General features: G+C 39.7%; 1 protein-coding gene across 2 annotated transcripts in view; it reads right to left on the bottom strand.

Annotated features, from left to right (window-relative positions):
• Positions 1-5,492: 5,492 nt before the first annotated feature.
• Positions 5,493-17,371, bottom strand: part of sox6 (SRY-box transcription factor 6) — a 140,546-nt gene continuing 128,667 nt past the window's right edge. For both annotated transcript variants that reach the window (XM_088412810.1, XM_088412811.1), the window contains 3 exons: positions 8,764-8,937; positions 7,416-7,632; positions 5,493-5,914 (listed from right to left, as the gene is read on the bottom strand). In XM_088412810.1, coding sequence (XP_088268936.1) covers positions 5,608-5,914; positions 7,416-7,632; positions 8,764-8,937 — 698 coding nt within the window. In that variant the 3' untranslated portion in view covers positions 5,493-5,607. The remainder of the gene's footprint in view (positions 5,915-7,415; positions 7,633-8,763; positions 8,938-17,371) is intronic.

Raw genomic sequence — 17,371 nt, 5'->3', positions numbered from 1 at the left:
AGTGTCAACAGCAGTACAAAAGATGGAGTGATGTGAGAAGCTCTCGGCAACACAATTTTGTTCTCTTTTACACAAAGGGAGATACTTCTTGAGGTAAATGAGCGTAGTAAACCGGCCGCTTGTCAGCCTCCTGTCATATTGTTACAATGGACTGACACATACAGAAATGCGATTACACCATAAAAATGCCTCAACTGATTCTTGCCGGGATCATTTAGGTCTTTATTTTTACACAGTATGCACATTTCCATGGCTTCAATGCACCCAAATATATTGTTTAGTTATTGATGCATCAAATTGTTTGAACTCAGTATCGTAATACTGTACTACAAAAGCCAGGGAGATTGTGCTACACGCACACACACGCACTCACACACACGCGGTCAAATGATTCACCTTAAGTTTAGCACACATCAATACTGCACATGGAAACCAAAGAGCTGCTGGTGGACACTAAGAAGCCAAACAAACAAAACAAACATTTTTGTTCTTTTGAATATCGCCTAGCAAATAACCTTTTGTCATGTATAAAGAATGTGAACACAATGATGGCAACATTATTAAGTTGAATTAAAAACTTTACATTGGACTGTACAAGATATTATGATAAACTATTTACATATTCAGACATAAACTTTTTTTAAGCAGCAACAGACACTATGTATTTTTTTTCTCTCTAACAACACCCAAACAATACTTTCCATTTGCCTACTGTAGGTACCTGCCAGGAGAAGAAAAAAAAAAGTATATTTATATATTTACGCAGACTGCCAGCCATTTTAAAAATCAGGGCTCAGGTGATAAAAGAGCCCGACACAGTGTTGCTTGAGAAACAACTAGAAAGCAAAAAGTACCTCTATAGAACAACACCAAACATTATGTTGCTCTTCTGAACAGCAGCTAGTAAGTCAGTCCAGCATGTCAGTGAATTGTGCTGATTAAATTAACACACACAACAGTCCCACCGTATTCCTCGCGCCGACAGAAGAAGAAAAAAAAAATCAAATTACAGTAAAAGGATTGAACCAGCAAATGCGCGTTTTTTTTTTTAATTCAAACCATTTGCATGGAGGATTAAGAAAAAACAAGGATGGATAACAACTTATTCATTTTAAGTACGAGAACCAACAAAAAAAACAACAATTGGCAATAAGAGAACAGCATTTTGCCACTAATAAATATATGCACATTCCCACTTTTCAAACGATAGAAAACAGCAACGAGTTGAAAACAATCACACTTGTTCATGATGTCAAAATACGAGTGCTGTTTGGTTGTATTGTGAAGATGATCAAATTCTTTTACACAAGTGCTTCTTGTTGAAGTGAATACCCTTTTTTTACTCTGCAAGAAAAGCAATAGAGTTGTGCCTTGAGATACAAGTTTTCATTTAGCTTTGTTTTTCAGCATTGCTGTGACCTGTGAGCAATCATTCGAAAAACGATGACAAAAAGCTACAATTTGTCACATAAGTAGTAAATATCCTCATAAATGAGGTTTTTATCTATGTAAGACCACTCCCAAAGGGTTACTAAGTGAGCTAAACACAAAACAAAAAAATGTATGTGTGTCTTGGAAACCACCGCACGGCTTTGCCTTGTGCTAGAGTAACGCTAACGTAACATTAACCAAGCGGATTTGATGGACTAAAAAATATCATCTGTAGCCTTGAATTTTCAAAAACACTTAAAGCCACACATATATATGTTGTGCACACCAAAACGATTGTTGCGCATTCTTTTTTTCATTAATTTAATGTAATTTTCTATTGTAAAATGATTGGAAAGTTATTTCTTCAATAAAAAAAAAACAAAACCTCATATTTAAATGACCCTTTTTGGGATTGGTTAATGGCTTTTCTATTCTTTGTATTTCAGTAGTTGGCATTTTTGAATTACAGAATGAATTAAATTTGTATCTCAAGGCACCACTGCACAGTGTTTTGATTGACTGATTTGAATTAGTCCAGGGATGATTAGCAGAAGTCAGCCAGATTGCATGAGCATAATTCAGCATCTTGTCAAGGTATAATGACATTTTTCAAAGGTGAACTCACGTAGAAAGATGAAAGAAATCAAATAGATTAGCCACATACATAACTTGTTTCCTAAATAATCAAATAAAAATAGATTTCTTATATATATATACACATTAAAATCTAAATGGGATGGTGAATTTTCAAACTCATCAAGTATTTTTTTTTTTTCTCATTCTGGTTCTCTGATTGTCCTTTTATTGTTTTACTGACAATTCTGGTAGCTATAATAAATACAACAATAGATTCATACATAGTAATCTGGTGTTTCCTGGCCAAAGGAAGCCTCCTGTCAAATTTTTAAGTTTCTCCCCAAGGCAGCCCCAGCAAAGTGTTCATCCATCATGTGTGTCTTTGCATAAATAAACTAAATAGTCCAAGAAAAAAAAAGGCAAAAATCTGGCAACTGTGAGAGCAAACCCACTTGAGTCCGTCTGGGTCTTTAGTTAATTCATGGTGTTTTTTTCTTTCTTTTTTTTTTAATCCTCAAACAGATTCACATTAATCAGAATTGATCAAAAATACCATTTATATCCAGTGCTTCAAACACTTCTTAAACAGCGTCTCCTTTATGAGTTCGTCTTTTTTTTTTTTTTTTTCCTGTGAGTTTTTTCTTTTCGCCTCGTGAGCAGAGTCAAGTTTCAGTCCTTTGTAGGTAGCCCCCACTGAACGTGGGAGGCATGGTCATTCTGACGATATTTACACTCACATACAAATCATTCTAACCACCAGCAAACATGAGGAACACAATCGTCAGGAGATCCTCTCGGTAAAGTGTGTGTTGTAGCTTATGCTCAGAACATAAGGACAATAAATAGAAAAAGATGATGAAACACAAGGTGGAAGCGTCCTAAAAAGTGATACAAACGAGTAGTGGGCATCCAGTGATGGGCCGGTGGGATCAAAAATGGACGGATTCAAGGGCAAGCGGGGAATAACCCAAGTCATGCATTAATAATGGCGCATTTCACATGATATCCAGTCGTCAGTCATTTTAATAATCCCCCACAGCTTGATGTACTTGTTCCATCTGCTCGCCAGCGCCTGACGACCTGGGCTGCGGCGCTAGCCCTGCCCGGGCCTCACTTCCAGCACTTTGATGGAGGAACGCGCACCTTCGCTTCTATTGTTGGCATTGTGTGTTCTTTCGGAGCCAGATGGCGTCCCCTGTGGGTGCAGGCTACTCCGGGCAGGGGTCAAGGCAGCGTGCCGGGGTGGTGGGCAGGGGGGAGCCACTTAAACCTTGTGCCCTATAAAGAGGATCTAGATCTCAAAATGGAGGCTTTGACTGCTCAAGGAGCTTTATCGAACCAAGGAGGTCACTTGTCGGCTTTTAGACCAGGGGTGTCCAAACTATGGCCCAGGGACCATTTCAAAGCCAAAAACCATTGGCATGGCCCGTCTTGTTTGCCTGCTTTGTATTACGGCGCGGTAGAAAAGAAGCTCGTACGAAAAACCTAACTTTTCAAAAACCTTGAAAATGTTTTTCACTTCCAAATGCAGAAAGAAACAAATATAAAAGTAAAAACAATCGGTTAGCATGAATTGCAATGGTGCACATTGTTTTCTCAAAGACCCTCGGAAGTAAAATGAAAAGTATTTGAGTGTATTTGGAAATACCTTTGACTCCACATATCTATCTTTTAGTACTTTTAAACATACCTGTAAATTAAATGCTGAAAACATTTTTCTCCATGCCACGGTTTTATTAGTTAATAGACTTGTTAAAGCACAAGTATAACAAAATGCATTTTTTTAAACATTTAGCCTTAATCATACCATGTGCTTCTCAATTATATTTTACCATGTCCCCTCTTAACAAAATAAAAAGCAATATAAATCAACTTTCATCAACTGTGAATCATTACAGCATTTATAATGGTCACAGCTTAGTCTAAAACTGAAAAAATAACCAAGTGCATAAAAGTGCCTGGAATTAAACAATAAAAAAAAAACCTTCTGTTTTTGGAATTACAGTTTACATGAGGAAAAATAAACCAGGGGACTGGCCCCACTATTTGAGAAGCACTGATCATACCAATGCATTCTAAATTGAAGTAAACTTTGTTTATTCATAATTTCAATGGTTTGATTATTCTGTTGGCAGTGCATAGTTTCAGTTTGAAAAAACTAGTGCAGCACTAAAAATAACGAAAAAAACATGTTTACATAATTTTTGACCGTATTGGCATTATGTATGTCAAATAATTAAAAAAACAAAACAAAACAACAAAACAAAGCTTTTTTTTTTAACTTGCACATGCACGCCAATACTTCGTGTTGTATGGCTTGAAAAAATGCCAAAAATATGTGATTTGGCCTACAAGTATATTCATAGTGTCAAAGGCATTTGCAAATAAATATGCTTCAAGGAATTTGCCACACAAAAATGTTTACTCCAATGAGCAATTCCAAACTTTGACATGTTTAAAGATGATTGTTATCTTTCAACGTTTTACTCTGCAAGAAGCCCGAGGAAGAAAAGTTTGGACATACCGGCCTGGCCCAGCCGGTACAAGGCCCTCTTTGAGGTGTTTAGAAGGGGATACGATGAGAATAAGTGCACTTGACCAATGTTTGAAGTTGTCCTCACGTCTTAAGACTGCCAGTAATCAAGTCATTGCACCGACCCAATGACTGTGCTCCGCTTTAAGACTTCTTAGTGTCCGTTTTAAGATTTACAATGTCGAAAAAGAATTAAAAAAAAAAAATCAGGAGCTAAGACTTTAAACTTGCCCTCCAAACGGGGCTAAAGCGTTTAAGAGAATGTTGTGTCGCTACACAATTTGAGATTGTAATGCCTCCAAAGCTGCCTTTCGCCGCTCTTCCAATCCGACGGATTGGCGGGCTGTCGGCCTCGGAGCATTCTGGCCTGATTACAATCACTCAGATTAACAAATTGCTGACTGGGAATGGCTAGCAGAACTGGGAAATAGTGAGCGGAGATGCCGTACTGCTTTGTTCTGAGTGGACCGGGATAAGGTTTGGTTCATTATCGCAGGAAACTTTCTGACTTTTCTTTAGGTAAAAAATCTGCATATTTAGGTTATCGCATGGCACTAATGCACGACCTCTGAGGTTTAATAGCGATACTGATGCATGTTGGAATCATGTGAATTTTTGTACTGGTGATGTCGCCATGATGAACAGACACATTCACAAGCTGTTGGCTGGCACACAATACCTGAGTGAGACACGTGTGTCATGTCCCAAAATGGTTCAGAAACATGGTCAATAACCATAACAATGAGCAAGTGTTTGATTTCAAGTTCTGTATATTCTAGGTCACAGCCATTTTGTTTTTGATGTCCGTGATCACGATGACATGAGAAAATGACGCTTTACAAAAAAGGTTTAGCTACACGCACGCGCGCACGCACACACACACACCTACGCACACAAGACACACAAAGAAACGCTTAAGACCTAATAGCTTTTTTTTTTTTTTTGGGGGGGGGGGGGGGGGGTACCGAAGCCACACGTACATGCTGGCTTGCATCATGTTTTCGTTCTTCTTGCGAACACTTTCAAACCTCGGTGGTGCCGTCTTAACACTTCCCGCTGGGTGTCCATTAGTTGGCGCTGACTGGCTCTTGTGTGTCATTTTCACTACTGTAGTCTGATTTGGGCTCATCCTCAAAGTCTTCGTACATGTCCATGTCATCCTCGCCGTTGACTGGTTCGCTGTTGTTGGCTATGTTGTTAGCCTCCAACTTCATGTTGAAGGTGCTCTGAATGACGGGGATGGTGGGCTCAGGACTCGCCGACGCGCTCGAGCACTCCGATGTCATTTGGGGGGAGGGTGTCGTTGTTGCCATGGCGATGGCCCCGGGGTAGACCATACTGGCGCTTGTGGTGATGGGAATCTGGGGTGGTTGCCTTGATGTAGAAGGGAGACATATTTTAATTCGAATGGATTCGCTTTAGCTTTGGAAAGTCTTTGCGCAACTGAATTTTTTTGCAGCTTCAATTTTCATTTCACTTTACTTATCAAGCCTGACCAATACGTGTTACATTATATAATGTCTATAGTTGTCAATGGCACTGAATGTGTTAATGCAATGGGTACGAAACTCACTGGAAAACCTCTGGACAACTTCACTTAGTGAAATTAAAAAGTTTCAAAAGGACTGTATTTCTAAGAACATTACAATCTAAAATGGCTTGGTCTAATTTTAACCAGTAGGAGGGTAGCCAAGCGCAAAACCTGCCCAGTCTGCGGGAGTGCCTGGAAAGAACCCGTACAGGCTCAGGGAGAACATGCAAACTTCATAGAGTAAGGTTGGAGCGAGGTGGATTTGAATTCGGGTCCCTGAAATGTGAGGTGGACGTGCTAACTACTGCTCCACCGAGCCGCCCGCCCACGGATAAGATCATAGATTTTAAAAAGATTTGAAAGTGACGGCCCGACAGACCCCTCAATTGGTCTATTTCGGCAGATGACTGACGGCCAAGCTGCTGAAGAGCGTGACTGACATGGGAACACCTGGAGAAGAGTACTAGTGCATTGCACACACAGTACTTTCAAGTGCCACCTGCCTGCAGGCTTCTCTAAGTCTATACTTACAGCAGCTTCAATCCTGTAATAAGCCGTGCACTTCATGCCCCATTTGCAAGCTGCTATTGTCGAAAATGATTAAACCACTGCTATTGATTTAAGCACACACGTGTAGTAGGGTTAAATCAACATGTGCGAGTCGGAAATAGTGCTGCATCATAAACAACACACCGTTGTACTGAATGAGTCATTCCAGAAATGGGGGATATTTTTTGTCCCCACCATGGAAGAACATATTTTGTTTTAACAGACATATCTTAATTAGCATCAATTATGCTATGCAGTTTCGTCTTTTTTTTTCAAACCTTTTTAGCCATCGAGGAAAAAAGGGGGGGTGTAAGCAATATACACACAGCAGAAATTATTACAAGCTAGTGGCTCGACGACTTCAGTAGAAATAAGTCATTGCTTCTATGTTTCTTTTTTTTTTTTTCAATGTTTTCAGACATAATGAGTGTGTCACTCAAACCAATACAACCATGTTACTATGATGGTCAGAAAGTATTCCTTTTTTTTAATGATATAGCTAAGCTAAAAAGCTAGCATATATACATGCGCAAAACCTTTGACATCAGCAGTGTTTGGTAAACTTTTTTTTCTTCTCCTTGTTTACACCTTTGAGGTGTCATAACATCTGTAACATTAGTTGTTTATTAGCCATTTTAATTGAAAACATACCTAATTCATATATTAAAAAAAAAGATTTTTTTTTTTTTTTTTTTTTTTTTTTCAAAAACACTGGTACCAAAGTTGTCCCTCAGTTCTGGAAAGACACATATTGCGATTGATACTGTATATACTATGTGAGAGTGTGAGCCTTACCCCACAGTGAAGAACTGCCTCATCTCTTGTCGCCGTGAACGCATCATCTGCTTGTATTCTCCGATACGCAGCTTCTTGCCGTCGATAATGCAAGTCCTCTTAGGCCGGGGTTTGTACTTGTAGTTAGGGTACTTCTCTAAGTGGAGTTTACTCAGGCGGGCCTGCTCTTCGTAGTAAGGTTGTTTGTCCTGGTTTGACATGGATTTCCACCGAGAACCTGCATAAAAGAAAAAAAAAGACGTTATGAATCACAAGACAGGAGGACATTTTAGAGCCCACTCACACTGACAAAAAAAATCATATCTTTTTAATTTTTTAAATTTTTTAACATTTGGGCTGCCTACACCATTGTATGTGAGAGCCTTAGTGGACTCCCATTCAAGGTGCTTCAATAGGTGAAGTCAAATTACTGGATTGCTTGTATGCTGTATTGAATTTTGAGACTTAAAGTACTGTACTGTATTATTGTTATTATTATTAATTAAAACATGGCATGACTGTCATTGAAGAAGCGGATCTGATTAATTGCCTCATATGCATTTCACCATTGTATTTTTTGTGTTTGTGTGTGTGTATGTAAAGGCATGAGCATATTTGATTGGCTGTAATGTCTAAAATAATGTAATGCAGTTTATTGGCATTTACACAGAAAATCAGTAGCCAAGGACCGGTCACTCATTAAAAACCTGCTGCACATGACATTTTTCTGAAAAGTTGAAATTGTGGTGATTTTGTCATTACATTTTATTATTAACAGTGGTAACTTCTTTTCACAGGTCAGAATGTTATTCTAAAACATTATTGTTATTATTATTTTTTTCCTACAGACAGTTTGACCTATTTACGTCATGGGAACACACTTCCAAATTTTGGGTTGACCATTGGAATGTATTGTTTCACCTCAGAGGTTACAGCGTACTGTATTCCGACCGTCTTTATTTGCAGTTTGAAAGCGTAAAAAGTGTTTTTCATTCCACACCGTCTGAGTGGCTTTAACACTTGAGTGAGACAAGAGACTTTCTCTAGTTTCAGACAGTAATAAACAACAAGCCAGTGTACAGAGGACACTTGATCTGCACCAGGGCCTCCATGACATGGATGGTCGATAAGGGGACACAAATCAAGGCTTTTTTTTTTTTTACCTCTTTTTTTTAAATGACTAACCCTCATGCAAGCCACAGGCTGTACACGACCTGTGTGCATCCGTGAATTCTTTTATATTAACGTGTAGGGGACGATTTTCAAAATTAATAGCTGTTTACCCCCTAAACATCTGTGGTTGTAAAGTGACAACAGTGTGGCTTTTCTGGCGTATTGTGGTGTCGTAACCTACAGTATGAGAACCTACCTAGAATCTTGCTTATATTAGAATTATGCATGTCTGGGAAGGCCTGGAGGATCTTGCGCCGCTCATCTTTGGCCCACACCATAAATGCATTCATCGGTCTCTTAATGTGCGGCTCGTTGCTGTTCCTCCCTCTGGACTCCCTGAAGACTCTGGCCTCGGCTGACCCGGCTCCTCCTGTTGGCCAAAGATAATACTGTAGTTACGTTTATTGACGTTGCCGTTGACTTGATGTGGATGAGAACCTAAAGTGGTCGGAACAGGGACGAGAGGAGTGAGCCAGGTGAGACATTGGCTTAATGAGGAGCCATCTTGAAACTCGCTTTCAGTTACTTTGATTAACTCACGCACACAGCGTCAACCTTGACTGTTTGTATTCAGCAACTCAACCCAAAGCCCACACGTTTTTATAAACACCTTACGATAGAGAGGCCTTCTTTTGCCTTCCAGAGGGCCTTCTGTATTTTCAGACCAATAATCTTCCATCTGCACCAGTTAAGTCAGGTTTTTGGAGAAGTGTTTTTAACATCATGCTAAATTTAACCCGTTGACATCTTGTAATTTTAGCTTGCCCCCCTAAAACTGGTGATTATTTTCAACTGAAACTTGTTAGCCAATCAGAGAAAGGGTGTTTTTGAGCAGATTTTCAATAGGCAATATGATATAAAAGGGTTCCTCAAAAATGCCAATTTTCCCCATAAAAATTACTCAATTTCGCCTCAAAACGCCATTCAATTCTCAAAATTCATTCTGCTTAGGTTGAATTGACCTTTCCAAACACACTGCATTTTGACAGATTTACATTTTTTTTTAAAATCTTGCCATGTTGCCCTTTAAATTAAAAACACATATTGGGGCCTGATATAGCTTATTTTCTTTCACAGATCTCATTTATCATGCACTACCGTCAAGTAGTCATAATAACTCTCTTAAGTATTACGGCAGAAAGTGTTTTTTGGCAATACGTGATTTACATTATTTTGATTTTGTTTGGGTCAATACAGGATAACTAGAATCACAAACTTACACATGCACTTAACATATTATAAGCACAGATGACATTTGCATGTTTTGAGCGCATGCGCTCACACTTCTCTCCTCAGTTGCTTACTTTTGAGCTTGGCATCCATAAAATGTGCACGCACGCCAAAACAAATACACAAACAGAGGGCTTGAGGCAGTTTGGGAAAAGGGGAGCAAAGCAGAGAAGTTGAGACTTTTGGAAAAGAAAGTGCTTCACACATCGGTGATGATGAGATCGCTTTCTCAATCAGGGCATTCACGCTCAGCAGAGCTGAGTTTCTCTCTGTATTAAACTGTACATCAAACTGATAATGATTTCTGTTTGCATGCACATTTGCTTCCTTTTATAAGTAAGATGTGAAAGAATTAAATAAAAGCACGATGAATATTTCAACAAACAAAAACATGTTGATAAACAAGGCTGGAAAAATAAGACAAAAAAAGCCTTCCATATGCTACGATACATCTTTAATGATCTCAAGTCTGCAAAAGAAAGCTTGGGATGACTCATGCATATTTCATCATCCACATGTGAAGCCTTCTCATTAGACCATTGCACCAGCAGCCTGCCACGCATTACCTGGCCTTTGATTGCTATTATGATTTCAAATGATAAACAAAATCACATTCCTAATGAGTAAAGGGGCTGCGCAGACACATTTGTTCACGCTCGCTCGCTCGCTCGCTCAAGATCACTCTGGACACCGCACTGTTTTGTCCCATCACATGTATTGAAATGCGGGAAGAGTTGATGTGAGAATGCTTCTGCGGCCTGCTTCCGTTTCCACCACATTTACACTTTTAAAAGTCAAGATCCAAATATTTCCTGAGGCTTTAGGCAATTGTTAGAAGCACAAATAAATGCCACCTAAAAATCCACAGTCTCAAGAAAAAATAAAACTATTTGCTCCAGAGGAAATACAATTTATAATCGTGTGTTTTTTTTTAACTGATTTGAAATTTCAAATTAATTTTGGATAAACCTCCTGAGAAGCATCATCTCACTATAGAGAAATAAATTTGAAACTTGATCAAGGTGTACTGTACTTATTATATATGCTCATATTTAATAAATACAATTAAAAAAATCATTTAAACTACCTCTTATAGCATGCTTTTGGAAGACTTTTTAATGAAAAATACATTCTCTAATTCTTTAGAATTGTTTTTGTTTTTGTTTATTGCCTTTTCTCAACTACACATCCATTTATTTTATTAAAAATATAAAATGCATCCATCCATCAGTTATCCAATTTTTTGCTAATAATAACAAAAAACTCACTCCGGTCACCCTCCTGTTTGGTTACGGTTTATACAAATGAGGACATTCAGTCCAATAAAACAGTGCAAACACCCAAAAAAGAGGTGGGCCAGAAAATTCCATCAGATTTAGAGGTGAGAGAGACGATGCAAGGGAGTTGGAAAAACAGCACCAGTTTGGTGAAATGGCCCATATGCAGTATCAGTTTAATTTTAACCACACTGAATGGTTTCAGAATTTGAGGTATGCCCTTTAATGTTATTGTTTTTTTTTTGTTTTGTTGTTAAACGGTCCTGATGCTCCTTCGGTGCGCTCAGAGATAGGTGCTTGCACACAGGGCAGCACATCCAAAAATAGCAAAGCACAAAATCTAAGTGTTACGTTTCATCCATCTTACGCCTCCGTAAAGCTACAGCCGGAAATAATACACTAGCACTGCTGTCACCGGAGCCCACCGTTGGTTAATTTCATTTAGCATGCACTCACTGTACAGGATGAATTGATTTCACTTTGTTTGCTTTTGACAAGCATGTTTATTGTGCAATGAAATGTGGAGTGGCGGAGGGCTGACAGTATCCATCAACGCGGGGCAATCTGCTGACTGCTGGGGCCAGATGAAGGTATTCATTAGCTCAGGAGCGCAACGCTCACTCAGACAAGACAGCCAGTGTCTGCACCCAGGGAGCGCTCGCCGTAATTTACGATGCCTCCTGGCCCATTACTCTATCACTGACACTGATTCAGCAATTTATATACTGGTGTGCATGCATATGGGCAGAGGTGAGCCGCTTATGGGGAGGGACAAAACAAGTGCCTTCCATCAGATTGTGCCACATCCGTAGTTAACCAGCAAACTAGCCACGTGACTTGCTCCGCTGGAGGGAAGCCAGCTTGCCCGCTTTTCTTCGTCTTGGTTTTCTCGCCGCCTTTGCACATGTACTCTTGTCACTGTTATGTAAATGTGACGGAACTCGTATTCAAAAAGATTCATACCTCCACAGTGACAGATGATCTCGGAACCCTTAACATTGCACAGTCCATTCCTAAGTTCTGATTTGTTACTGTCTGAGTTATGAATGTACTGAATTAGTTGAATTGAACTGTGTTCCAAGCTACACATTATGCACAGTAGGCCGATTTTTGTGAAAAAAGGAAAAATATACAGAATTCAAAACCTTTTTTCCACTGTTATTGCAACTAGTAAAATTAGATAATAAATAATTAGTACAAACGTTGGCAAACTAAACAATAGAAAAGTAGGCTTTTCCTGGTTTCTCGCAGAATATAGACAGACAGACAGACAGACAGACAGACAGACAGACAGACAGACAGACAGATAGATAGATAGATAGATAGATAGATAGATAGATAGATAGATAGATAGATAGATAGATAGATAGATAGATAGATAGATAGATAGATAGAATAAACAAGCCATTTAGAGCCATTATTGAACTTCAAATAATCCAATTCTTCTGATTTCAGACTTTCAGCAGTAATATTTATCTGCAAATCTTTGTCAATGCAGACTGCTTATCATTTGTGTTTTATCTGCATTTGACCTTTGCAAACATTTACTTTACATTTACAAATCGGTTTCAAAAAGATTTTTGAATTGAAAATCAACCCCTTTTGTGTGATATATCTTCATTGTAGTCCAAACTTGTTTTTTATGTACTAAATAACACCATATTCCATTAATCAATGAAATAATTAATTCAACAATCGACTCTAAAAATAATCGATAGTGACAACCCTAATCAAAAAGCACTAAGAAATACTTCCAAGCATGTACGCAATCAAGTAGCTGTGTTTACATGATTGACTGTAGCCCGTGGTTGAATTCAACTCAAACACATCATCAATAGTGTTTGCTACTACAGCCTACTCGACTTGTTAACATGTTTCCACGACCTGAGGTGACATCACACTTCGGCAAACAAATTTGAAAACCGTCATCAAAGTCCCCTTTGGGCATTTACACACAACAGCAAATGTTATGGGAATATTCGTGTTTATAAATGCAGCGAGAAGATTGCTTGCAGATAGATGGAGGAGCTACTGAAACATGAGTGCGCGCATTCCATTGTCAGGTAATATATGGCCGTATCAGACACAACCTCCACATTAGCGTCCTGTCTCATCAAATCCCTTCAATCCCCAGCAAGCAATTTGCTGCAATATTGTTTCGATCTTTCCACTTGAAGGTCACGACACCGCTCTGACATTTTGCCGATTAGCTTTAAAGCAGTCTGTCTTGGACGTTTGGGAACCAGTTAGGTGGATGTGCGACTGTGTAAATAAACACAGATGTTTAGCTTGCAGTGTCAGAGGCTGGGTGATACTTTAGCGGTGTCATGGGGGATAACAAAGAGGGTGTGCTGCTTAATAGAATTTATTGTGATTCATGAGGCCCGTGGCTCACGTGCGACAGAGGGATATTACAGTCCCTTTTTAATTTGTCTCTCCTGTAAACCTTGCAGATGAATAGCATGAATTACAGTGAGGGAAAACGGCTTTATGTTTACGAGGGGCAGAAAGGGGGAGGGATAAAAATGTTGAGAGGAGAAAAGTGAAAGAAATAGAGCCCATGGAGTGCAGGCTCAGACTTGACCACGCACGCACCCAGCCAGAGGATAGCATTGCTCCAGTCATCCCCACCTCTTCTCACGTTTTCTCCTCACGCTGCCTTCGGGCATGCACGCTCGCCGCGTGGAAAAAGGCAGCCTTGGCCTTCGTTTGCTGTGCATAGACGAGTCAAAAGGCAACGTCTTCTCAAACGCGCCTGACATGGAAAGATGCGGCGTCTGACCGAGCGTTTAGATGTTACGCCAAGGTTCGGCGTCAGAGCTCACAGGTAGCTCTGCCAACGTGATTCACAGATGAAGGCCTGACTAATAGAATTGGCCCAGGAGAATGAAGGCACAAACCTGTCGGGATGGCTGCTAACACCTCTGACTGCAGGCGTTTAGCGGCGACAATGAAGCCTCTCCCTCCGAGTGGGATCATGTTGGATTAATGTGTATGGGCAAACAGGACATGACATTCGGGGTGCAGGCTGCTGGAGCCAGAGCTTAAAGCATGCTAATTAAAGTGACACAAATTACGAGAGCGCTAAACCCCATTTAACATGTCAATCCCCCTTTTTTCTTCTTCATTAGAAACGTGTGTGTCTCTTTGTGCATGTACTGCGTGCAGCATGTGTGCAAGTGTGTCTGCGCCCTCACTAAAACGTGCAAACACACTGCCAAACATGCATCAACATGTCACATGTGCTTTTGTCCTGTCTGTTGTATTAAAGTTTCAGCTTTCATAACATCCACTTTGTACTAAAACATGCTGACTGGCACACACACACACACACTTACTTAGCCATGGTGGAAATGTATTGATTAACCACAAAGGTACCAACTGCCTCAACTTGAATATTTATTAATGTATTTATTTTGACCTTTTTGGTGGAATAAATGTGGATTTTTTTCTATGTTTTCTTTTTTAGACAGTAACACATTCTGACACTAAACAAAGAAAATGACAGCACCCTATAACATTTTTGATTTTGTTTCTGATTTTTTGCCATTATTTCTCATTTTTTAGTTAAACAAGTATTTAATAATATATGGTAAAACAGACAAGTGTTCTTGCAAGGATTACGGTACTAGTAAAAAAGTTATTGTATTCATTAAATATTCCTAATTGATCAGCTGTTGTATTGCTGTTGTATAAGTATTGCCAAATATTTGAATATTGGCATCAGCCTCATAAAATACATAACGGTTGGGCTCTAATTTTATTCATATGTTTGGCTCAATAGCTTTCAGACACAATTAATCAACAATCAATCCCGTCTATTAGTTTCTACGAGCCAACCGGGCTATTTCTGCTGTGATAAATTATTAGTATGCCCATGCCGACTAAGGCTTCCTGTGCAATAAACACCCGAGCATAAGTCCCACGGCCTCAGTGAGTAAAAGGAAAAACAACAACAAATCCTTTTCGAACAATTACATTTGGAAACGCTCCAAGCTTCCGCGGTACCACAAGACAACACCAATCATCTGCAACAACCATGCAATCTTGACGTCTTTTCTTTCTATTCCACCTTTCCTCATATCACTTTGTTCATATCATTGCACAAGATTTAACATTCATTCAGTCTTACAACTTGGTTCTCTATGGAGCTTCGATGATGACGCACACGCATACAAGTTCAGCAAGTCATCAATACCACAAAAGGTCCGAGGCCTGATGTTTTTATCAGTGGAATTATAAAAGTGGTGAGATTACGCATGGCTTTGTAAAATGGAGGGAATCCTATCCCTTTTCCATACCTCGGCCACTACTTTCCAGTCGGTGCTGTTGCTCCGTGCTTTGCAAATATTAGCTTAAGCAACCTAAAGCCTTCTGTGAAGCGTTGTGATGACAGAGCCGCGCTTGCACACAGAGCCCGCTCAGTGCGGCCGCTCGCGTCTGGAGGGAGTTCGGCATCACACTAAGGGGCTTTCACACCCTATGCAATGACTGGGAGGTACACCGTGTAATTTTCCTCAGTCTACTACTGAGGAACAAGTGTGCTCTCCATAAATGCCCCTCTTCTGTATGTTTCTGTTGAAACAAGGGCTAAAAACTGTCACCCTCTTCTCCCCTCACATCTGGATGACTTTTGACCAGAAAATAACTTAATCATAGCTTTGTCAATAATTAAAGAGCACGCTCATCTGCTTTTAGCTTGATGCTTGTGTATATCAAGAAAATCGTGCCAAAAAACGACTGGTTCTTAAGAGGGCAGGCTCTTTACAAGCAGAGTAAAAATGTTGTGAGTAGAGTTAACACTTTGCGGTTCACATCATAAAATCCTGATCCCCATCAATCAACAAAGTGTGTTTTGCTCTTCTACCGTATTCACAATGTTGATGGTGTATTTTGAGTCATGCCTGCCTCCCTCTGGGAACAGGACCTCTCCTCTCCTTTGACCCCGGCCTGCTCCTATAATCCAAAGCCCAGTGGGAACGCCGATGGGAGGCGTCTGGCGCGAGCCTTTCCCTTGGCCCCGTAAAGGAATTAAAAGGGCACAACTGCGCTGGTGTGTGCTCCTTTTCAGCCGTGCCTGACTCCAGCATCGCTCCAGAGGAAAGACTCCCACTGGGAGAATGAGCACTCTGAGCGCATCTGTCCATGGAGGAGCCATACTCTTGTAAGGATGACTTCCTTTTGCGTCTCACAAGGGAAACAAAAATTAATGGGCACCTCTAATAACGATTATTCGAGTAACTTGAATAATTCAATTCCAAGTTGTACATGTGTAAAAGACGGCAAAGTTTGTGTACAACTGGTAAAGTGCAATGTGAACCCTGCAAAGCAGAACTGCACATCTATCAGTGCGCACACAAAATAAACAATTTTAGTTATTTTATTATACAGTAAAACCTGCATGCGCAAAAAAAATCCTGAATTGTGAAAAAAATCCATGCAATGAAGCCTTTCCCTCTTTCTTATGTCCTCATACAAGGAAAAAGCCCTCTTGTGAAATTCACTGGTGGTGAAAACAAGCCTGCGGGAAAAGTCTAGCTTGGTTTATACTTGACGCGCCAGTACCAGTTTTGCAGCACTGTACCTGTATACTTGCAGCAGCAGTCAGACAATATTCTCCCATACTATAGGTGGCAGTAAACAGACTCTACAGCATACAAACAACACTATAACAGAGGTAAAGAATCCTAGTCGATTCTAACGATTTAAACAAGACTCCAACGTGTTGCTCGCCAGGAGTTGTTTACAGTATTTATATCATGGTATTCCTTTTCAGATGACTCATAAAGATGTTTTACCGGAAAACTTCTGTAAGCAATAGTTTGTCCGCCATGTTGTCTGTAAATAATCAGTTCCACGTGGACATCCTTTTGACGTGTGTAGCCGCGTGGATTTTAAACCAATCCAACAGTTGAAGACAGGATAAGGTAATAAAGATGAAAGACGGATGAAGCAAAGTGAAAGACATTATGCAAAAAATGTATGTACTGTAAGTTTGAAAATGAATGGTTATTGTATATTTGGGAATTTCTTTTTTTTTTTTAATGTTGGATGGTTTTGTTTTTAACTTCAGTTGGATTGTAGAGCGCACAACACGTTTTTTATGTTTACGTCCGAGACATAGTTTGCTAGAGTGAAAAGTCCCTTGTTGTGAAAAGATTCTGGCTGCAAATATGATTTCCTTGTAGAGGAGTTCTACTGTAGTCTAGCTCAGTACGTTAGAACATGCATTAGAACATACTAAAAGGCCCCTCAAAAAAAGATTGACTGGTGCCCTTTCAATTGTTTTAAGGAAAC

Source organism: Hippichthys cyanospilos, chromosome 4 (genome assembly GCF_059441005.1).
Source record: "Hippichthys cyanospilos isolate Australia breed blue-spotted pipefish chromosome 4, RoL_Hcya_1.0, whole genome shotgun sequence".
Taxonomy (NCBI): domain Eukaryota; kingdom Metazoa; phylum Chordata; class Actinopteri; order Syngnathiformes; family Syngnathidae; genus Hippichthys; species Hippichthys cyanospilos.
The sequence above is the reverse complement of the archived record's forward strand: the minus strand, read 5'-3'. Positions and strand labels throughout refer to the sequence as shown.